At 38.0% G+C, this 8,920-nt stretch overlaps 1 protein-coding gene and 1 long non-coding RNA gene across 3 annotated transcripts; one reads left to right on the forward strand and one right to left on the reverse strand.

Annotated features, from left to right (window-relative positions):
- Positions 1-652: 652 nt before the first annotated feature.
- LOC143904440 (uncharacterized) lies at positions 653-3,349 on the reverse strand. Of its 2 annotated transcripts, none has more exons than XM_077419133.1 (3): positions 3,062-3,349; positions 997-2,950; positions 653-907 (listed from the first exon to the last, which is right to left on the reverse strand). In XM_077419133.1, exon 2 carries the CDS (start codon positions 2,765-2,767, stop codon positions 1,763-1,765), a length of 1,005 nt encoding a protein of 334 aa, XP_077275259.1. In that variant the 5' UTR covers positions 2,768-2,950; positions 3,062-3,349; the 3' UTR covers positions 653-907; positions 997-1,762. The 2 variants fall into 2 exon arrangements, with proteins under 2 accessions (XP_077275259.1, XP_077275267.1); XM_077419141.1 differs by having other exon boundaries at positions 3,057-3,349.
- A 150-nt stretch (positions 3,350-3,499) lies between these two features.
- On the forward strand, positions 3,500-4,761 carry LOC143904493 (uncharacterized). The gene is made up of 3 exons (XR_013258927.1): positions 3,500-3,639; positions 3,727-3,810; positions 3,911-4,761. It is a non-coding gene; the product is annotated as an uncharacterized LOC143904493 (long non-coding RNA).
- The last annotated feature ends 4,159 nt before the right edge of the window (positions 4,762-8,920 follow it).

Below are 8,920 nucleotides of genomic sequence, written 5' to 3' on the forward strand. Positions count from 1 at the left end.
TGGGTCTGCAAGTTTAAAAAAAAACTTAACCAAAAAGTGTACAAATAAACTTTGAAATTGCTTGATATTTTATAAATATGTATTTTATGAAATAAGATATTGTTTTTAAAAACTAATTTCTAGAGATACTGTAAGCGTGAATTTTTATTAGTCAATGTACATTATTATTATTATTATTACTATTATTATGTAGTTAGTGTCATTTTTGAAGTAACAATCTTTTAGAAAATTAAATTTTATTTCATACAGTTTTTACAAAGTATAGTTGCTTTCCATTTACACTCAAGTGATCTCTAAGTCACTTAGTTATGGGAGTATTTTATATTTAAATAAGATATGACATTTTGTATTTACCTGCTTATTTTGGTGACAAAACTATTGCATCAAAATACAGATTCATAGCCTCACTTTTAATATGAGTCTATTAGATTCATTAAAGTACACGGTCTCAATTTTGAATAAAAACACAATTGAATCTCACTTGCCTGTATGCAAAAGGAACGTGCATTCAACTGGCAATGAGTTATGACGTCACAAGTGAGAATTATCTGAGTTTTTATGTAAATGAAAAGCAACTTACATGTTCTTATACTAAATAAATTATTTGACATTGTACTGTTGTAAATATTCAGCAACTTTTTGAGATAATGAGAGAACATTTTTAAAATAGGATGTAACCGTTTCAGCTGACTCTTTAAGGTCCAGTTTCACAAGTGTCGGTTAACTTTTAATCTTAGATTAACTCACTCTTCGTCTCTTTCTAAGGGGGACGTTAGAAGGAGACGAAGAGTGAGTTAATCTAAGATTAAAAGTTAACCGACACTTGTGAAACTCGGCCTAAGTAAAGATTTTCGACCAACAAGCTTTCAATTTTTTGATCTGTGTAATACTCTTGAAGCTTAGGGTCCTGAAATGAATGAAAGTATATTAAATATGATAAATAGAACATTAAATTAATAAACAGAAAAAAATTGGGAATTTATATGCAGCAATTACCTCTACATTTGGCCCAGGATGCGACGTATTTGGATTTTTTTTTTATTATCCTCAGTTGACACTTTTGGATTTTTTTGATTGTCCTCAGTTGACATTTTACAAATAGCCAAAACTTAATGTAAAAACACAAATATGAAAAAATATGACAAAACTGCAATATGAAGATAGTTTTTTTGCGATGAATATTATTTAAATAACATACTTTTGGCTCTTAAAATTGTTGCTCTAAATACGCGCAAAGAAACGGAAACACGATGTGTTGATTTACGAAAAATACGACTTATAAAACGAATTCTACTGTCGCGCGTTTAAGAACACATGTCTAATCAATTAAGAATCAATTAACACTTATTTGGGGTGTAACAGATTCGATATTTAAGTTAAATTTTTAGATTAATCGCGACTCCGAAAGCGTATTGACGTTTACGTAAAGGGGGGGGTTTTTGGAATTTCCCTCGGGTGAGGGAGGATGAGGCCTTTTGTCAATGACAACCCAGCACAAACAATGTAGACCGTTCCTGATAAGAATTATGGAACAAGTGCAGATGAAAGCACGCTATATAATCTTGCCTGTTCCTTTAAGGAATTTAAAAACATAATAAAGCAGGTTCCAATTTCTATTCTTAATCATGCTATACACATCAATTTCTGCAAGGTAACCCACAGCTCTAAGATTCTCGTCCAACTTGATCCTAAGATCATCATACTTGTGACACTGAAGAATTACGTGCATCAGGTCCTCACATTCATATCCGCATTCACATCGTTATAGTTCTATCGATATAGTTATATCGATATAGTTCTTCCTAAAGAGCGAGGATCCCAGATTATAGTGATCCGCTCTAATCCTGTTGATGAGCGTTACGTAGTATCTTTCGGCGTTAATTCCATTGAACCACGGCTTGCGGGCCTCTTCATCACAGAACTTTGAAAAATAAAATTTGCCCTTGAAAACGGAGTCTCGTTTGGAAGAGGCCTGGGTAGCCTGCCAAGTTTCCTCTTTTGCCATGGCCATCAAATCCCCCGTCGGGACCTCGATGCTCTCATCTGGGGGTTCATGCGCCGCTTTCTTAGCTAAAACATCGGCCAGCTCATTCCCAGCGATACCGACGTGAGCGGAGATCCACACAAGAACAACTTTCATATTGTGCTTCCTTTCGAGTGAGTAAATGAGCAATCTAGTCTCAACCGCGTATTTGCTTTTGTGAACTGAGATAAGATTGTTTTGAACAGCAAAAAGAGCCGATTTACAGTCTGACATAATAACAATGTGATTATTTCTTGTCTCTCGTGATGTCTTCATGAGTTTCAGCGCCGCATTAATAGCAAAAATCTCCGCAGTGTATGACGAGCAGACATTAGACATACTGATTTTATAGGCGGTAGCCTGCCCGTCTATAACGATACTAGCGCCCGTAGCTTGCCAGTCAGGGCCATGCGATCCATCCGTAAATACAAACTCCGCCTCATTGTTCAACTGGTATTTCTCAATAATGTCTTCCATCATAGAAGCATATGAATATTCACTGTTACCCTTCCTCAAAAGTCCAACAGAAAAATCGACCACAGGAACATAGTCATGCGCCTCGAACTCTCCCCGAAACGTTTCGTGAATTCTCCGTGGACCAATAAGTGTTCTGGCAGGGGCGCATTTCCTCCACACTTTAGACATAAGGGACATTACATATGTTGGTTGACGGTAGCGCACCCACAATTCAGAGTCGTAAGCCCTCTGGATTCTGTCGCATACCCCGTCCAAATTATGAACCATAGGCCATAGCTTTATATATATAGTTCCTGGCGAGCATCTCCGCACGATCCGTCAACAGTCTGACCTTCGCCTCCGCCACGATAACATTATTTGGAGTGCTATTACTGGAGTGCTTTATAGGAGTGCTTTCTAGTTTGAGAACTGAGTTGGCGTCCCTGGGGTGATAAACGAAGCTGACATAATCTGCAATCGAACGAACAAAGCTCTTGTACAACATCAAAGCCGTATTAACCTCTAGACCTTTAGAGATTCTACATAGATATCGAATGACCGCATTCGCTCTGTCAACCTTACTCCGAACTTCCTGGATCTGATGCAAAAATTTCAATCCGTTATCTATCCAGATACCCAGAAATTTCGATTCCCGACCATAGAACACCTCGCATCCCTGAATCACCATACCCTGGTTTTCATTGTACAGGCCATATCTATTAAATTCCAGAATGACGGTTTTTTGCGGTTCTAAGTCAAGTCCAATACGACGCAGTCTTTCTGCAACCAAGTTCACCGCCAGTTGGAGCAGCTCCCGATTACGTTGTCTGTTGGGACCGCACACATAAAGTCCGATGTCGTCAGCACGTTTACGTAAAGATTCCTTGAAAGGTTATGTTTTCACATATGGTTGGAAGGAAAATGGCGGACGAAAATACTCACATTTATAGAGCCTTAGGGTGCGTTCGGGACGACGCTATTAGTGCTATTTGCTTATTTTATCCTTGTTTTACATCTGATGAACGATAAAGATAGAATGATGCAATAGCGCTAATAGCGCGCTTCCCGAACGCAGCCTTAGTGTCATATTTTTCGTAAATCAACACATTGTGTCTTCGTTTTATTGCACATATTTGGAGCAGCAGTTTTAAGGGCTAAAGGTATGTTATTTAAATAATACTTATCGCAAAAAATTGTCTTTTATTATATTGCAGTTTTGTCACATTTTTACATATTTGTGTTTTTAGATCTTAATCTTTATAGCTGCAAGAATGTCAACTGAGGATAATAAAAAAAATCCAAGTTCGTCGCATTCTGGACCAAATGTAGAGGTAATTACAGCATAAATTCCTAATTTTTTCTTTTATTTTATTTATTAATTTAATACTCCATTTGTCATATTTAATATACTATAGCTCCTATTTATTTCAGGACCCTAATGCCCGTTCTGTACTGGAGGATGATCCCTCTCGCAGCTCATCCTAGTGAGTAGGGTAGACGGGTAAAAATCATGGATAATCAATGATTTTTATCCGTCTACACTACTCACTAGGATGAGCTGTGAGTAGGATCATTCTCCAGTCTAGAACAAGCATAAACTTCAAGAGTATTAAGGCTGATTTATAGAGGCCGTAACCGTTAATTTAAGCCGAAGGGCCTTGGCACATAGAAAAACTTAAGCAGTAAAACCTTAAGCAGTAACAAATCAACAGTATGGATTTGCTACCGCTTAGGGCCGTGCCTTAAGTTCTTGACTGTGATTGGCTGATTTGCTTACTGGTTGAGTTTTACTGCTTAAGTTTTTTTATGTGCCAAGGCTTGTAATCTTTAAGAAATTGACCAATTACAGTCGAATGTGAAAATAATAATCGACTGTGATTGGTCAATTTCTTAAAGATTACATCTTAAATCAACGGTTACGGCCTCTATAAATCAGCCTTTACACGGATAAAAAAATTGAAAGCTTGTGGCCGAATACGATATTTAATTAATAAACAAAAGAAAAAATGGTAAAACTGCAGATTAAAGGCGACCTCACCGATTTCAATGACCTTGATGTATGTTGTCAAGGTCATGACCCCGAGTGACCTTCAGACGGTTTTAGCCGTCGCTCGCTATTCGTTAAAAAGTTATTAACAAAAAAAGTTTGGAAAATATAGCAGCTATTTTGAGTATTGGAAGGCATAAAGAACGATAATTATGCAGTAATAGGGACCACTCTCCGATAACCTTGACCTTGACATGTGTTGTCAAGGTCACCCTCCTGAGTGACCTTCGAAAGGACGCGCTTTAAAAGTATTTAAGTGTTTAAAGCGCGTCAACTAACTTATGCAGGTTAGTGACACGCTTTAAAAGTATTTAAGTGTTTAAAGCGCGTCAACTGACCTATGTAGGTTAGTGACGCGCTTTAAAAGTATTTAAGTGTTTAAAGCGCGTCAACTAACCTATGTAGATTAGTGACGCGTTATAAATACATAGGTTAGTTGACGCGCTTTAAACACTTAAGGTAGGCGTCTCGCTACGTGCTAGTCATGTGACTGTTTGTAGGTTTTTACGTTCAGAAATATATTTCAGGCAGTTTTTGCTAAGGAAAAAATAATTTTATAAATTATGGTGTAAAATTTCATACGTGACAAAGTATGTTACTTTTTCCAAATTATGTGATTTTTTTATTTGACTCCGTTTTGATCAGCTGACCATGCGATACAAGTGAGAAAAATACTTTTCGATTGAATTTTGACAATTACTGAGAAAGGGTTTCAAAACGCATGACAAGGGTGTCAATCACTATCCAATTCGGCTAAGAAAGACGAGTCCCATAACCTGCAACTACAGTGATTAGCCAGCGGCGTTACCAAGTCTTCCCAACCTCACCTCGACTAAAAAATGTCTGCTCGATTACCGCATTTTCACTAAAATAAACTAAAAAATTAGCAGTAAGCGGCCTTCAAGCGGCCCGACAAGATCTCGCGTCGGAAATGACGTCATAAAATGAAACGTTTTGATTGGATAACTCATGACGCGGCGTTGTGACGCACGCGCGACGCGTATAGTAGAAACGCACCCTAGGTGCACAACTAAGTTTCCGGGTTTTTTTTATCAATAAAAAATGAAAAATTTTAAGAAAAATACAAAAAATGGCTTATTCAAAGTATCGTCCCTCGCTAACTATACATTTTCGCCATCTCTCTGGCAATACATGAATACCACGACGATAAAACGACGCGTCTTTGGACCGAAACCATTTATCCAACCAATTTTGCACTTCTTCGAAATTGGTCAAGTGTAGCCCAGCCAATCCATGCGCCATCGACCGGAACAAGTGATAATCGGAAGGCGCCAGGTCTGGCGAATACGGCGGGTGCGGTAGCAGATCCCATTTCAGCGTTTTGATGGTATCCTGGACGATGGAACTGCGATGGCACGGAGCGTTGTCGTGCTGCAATATCACTCGTTCGTGTCTCGTGTACCATTCTGGCCGTTTTTCGAGCAATCTTCACAGGTAATTTTCGATGGTGCATGTTCGCCGTAAGCCTCCTCAAGCAATCGACGTGCTTCAGCTGCATTTTTTTCAAGTTAAAACAGAAAAGCAAAGCTTCCCGCAAATGCTGTTTATTTGGCACAAAATTCGACATCTCCATTGTTAGAAAAAATATTTTTGCGTTGCGATATGTATTGGTATAACGACTGGTTATTGTTAACAGATGTCCAAGCTATAACTTTAGACAACTTCAAACATTTAAATCGAGTACATGTGTTATTGGTGCCATCTATGTGTGAAACCCGGATACTTAGTTGCGCACCTAGTAAGCCCTAAGCCTTCAGGTGGTCCTTTCGCGGACCCAGCTAGTCAAGTAAGGCTGAGTTTCCACTGAGCGCGTCACGCGTCGCGTCGTCACAAGTTAACCAATCAAAACATCCCATTTCATTACATTCTTGTGACGGGATCGAAATGGGATGTTTTGATTGGTTCAACTCGGACGACGCGACGCGTGACGCGCTCAGTAGAAACTCAGCCTAATACGCAACTTTTTAAAACAAGCGTAACAGAAAACGCGGAAAGTCTCTTTGGTTACGCAATACGCGTTACGCGAAAAATATCAGTCCATGGGACCGCATCCTAATGGCTCGTCTACAATAGTCGTAAAAGTATGCAGTAAGACGTGAGCAGTAAGCGACCAACCACAGTCGATTATTCTTGAATTGTAAAAATTCTATTAGGGCCTTGGCACATAGACTTAAGTAGTAATGCTAGGTCTACAATGCGAGTCGTAAATTCGTGAGTCGTAAGAATTGACCAATCACAATCGAATTTGAGGAAAATAATTGACTGTGATTGGTCAATTCTTACGACTCACGACTTTACGACTCGCATTGTAAACCTAGCATAAGAAATAACGGTATGGATTCGCTACCGCTTAGGGTGCCACTACATGGAGCGCGGAAACGCGGAAGCGCGGAAGACAAAATTTACTAGATTTCCGTCGATCCGTTTCGTCTGTTTTAAATGCCTTATATTACATGGAGCATATAGTCTAAGATCCCGACCTACATCGACTTTCACCCATCTGTTTTCCTAATAAAAGGCACTTTTTATCAAACATAATAAATAAACAAATTGCGGATGGATTGCCTAATTAAATCTGCTCAAGGCTACCCTTAATTAAAAATAATTTAATTAAATTTTTTTTATTTCTACACTCATTTGTATTCTCAAAACATTCAGTACCAAACGAAAGTACAAAGCATAAGTAGAAAGTAAAAGTTAGGTTAGGTTGCCTATCGTTTACTGCTCCCTATTACCGGGTTGCCAGGTATAAACAGGTGAGTTGGTATTACTAATTTACACTCATCTGTATTCTTTAATTGACCTATACAAAAAATAAAGATAATTTTATTGCGAACACAGTGGTATTAGGTTGCCTAAGCAAAGTCGATCAAGACTTGAGGTTGCCGCGCTTTAAAATCCGAATATTTGAGTAAGCGAGCGGGGTGCGACAGAGAAGTGCTGAACGTACTATTCTATGCAATAGAGGAGGACGCAGCATAGCAGTTGTGCGTGAAGTAGTTGCCGAGTGAAAGAGAGTGCGCATGCTCTTTTCACCGTTCGCATTTTCGATTAAGGGGATGCTAAAGCCGTCCAAATTACCGACAATTTATTTCAAAGCTCTCATTTTGAAACGGCTTTACAGATCGCAAAATCCTTTTACAGGAGTAAAGTAGAGGTACTAATGAAGGGTGGGATTGTCAAATAATTAATAATAATTGAAAATAATTTTAAAATTCTGTCACCTCATAACCTTATTTTCTAATATAAACAGTTGTATACGTAATATGTATGAAATTAAACTTTCCCACCCTTCAGAAGACGTGCACAAACAATAACGTACTTTTGAAATTGAGATTGAAAGCCTGGAATAAAAATGAGAGCTTTGAAACGATCGTGTATATTTTTCACAAAAATATTCACGCAGAGCAGCAATTATGTCACAGCAGTAGTTCACGGATCTTGCGAGAGATGGCGCGATGGCGCACGCAGCTGTGGGCAGTTTCGGGGTTGGCTACATTGTCTGGTTCCTACACAGCAATCGAACCAGGGACAGATATATGATACAGATATCTCGTTAGGCATTTTTACATTTTTTGCAATTATTACTAATTATTTTACAATCCCACCCTTCATTAGTACCTAAACTTTACTCCTGTAAAAGGATTTTGCGATCTATGAAGCCGTTTCAAAGAACGAGCTTTGAAAGATATGTAGTACAGATATCGCGTTAGACATTTTTACATTTTTTTCAATTATTACTAATTATTTTACAATCCCAACCTTCATTAGTACCTAAACTTTACTCCTGTAAAAGGATTTTGCGATCTATGAAGCCGTTTCAGAGAACGAGCTTTGAAAGGTATATGTGGTACAGATATCGCGTTAGGCATTTTTACATTTTTTTCAGTTATTATTAATTATTTTACAATTCCACCCTTCATTAGTACCTAAACTTTACTCCTGTAAAAGGATTTTGCGATCTATGAAGCCGTTTTAAAGAACGAGCTTTGACAGATATGTCGTACAGATGCCTCGTTAGACAAGGACAGATATCTCTCGTATTATTATTCCTTTCTCTATGTATATAATTTGCATGCACCCATTTATTCCTCTCTCTTTCTCTCTCCCTCTCTCTCTCTCTCTCTCTCTCTTTCTCTCTCCCTCTCCCTCTTTTCCTCTCTCATTGCTGTCCCTCTCTCTCTTAGTACACTAGGTACACTTAGTATGGTAAAGTCAGGATTTTTTGGAATTCTAGGGTATATTTGAAGAAAGAAAAACGGTAATGTTATTTAATTAGGACAAAAAACTCTGTTTATTATTTCGTTGATAAAATGTTGAGAAATATAAACGAAAATACATATATAAATGAAATATATGTTATTTTTTTTATT

This window comes from Temnothorax americanus, unplaced genomic scaffold (genome assembly GCF_048541705.1).
Source record: "Temnothorax americanus isolate GAGA-0224 unplaced genomic scaffold, ASM4854170v1 Scaffold107, whole genome shotgun sequence".
In the NCBI taxonomy this organism is placed as follows: Eukaryota; Metazoa; Arthropoda; class Insecta; order Hymenoptera; family Formicidae; genus Temnothorax; species Temnothorax americanus.

Excerpts from the sequence above, each read along its gene's own strand:
- LOC143904440 (XM_077419133.1), bottom strand. The coding sequence starts at position 2,767 with ATGGTTCATAATTTGGACGGGGTATGCGACAGAATCCAGAGGGCTTAC.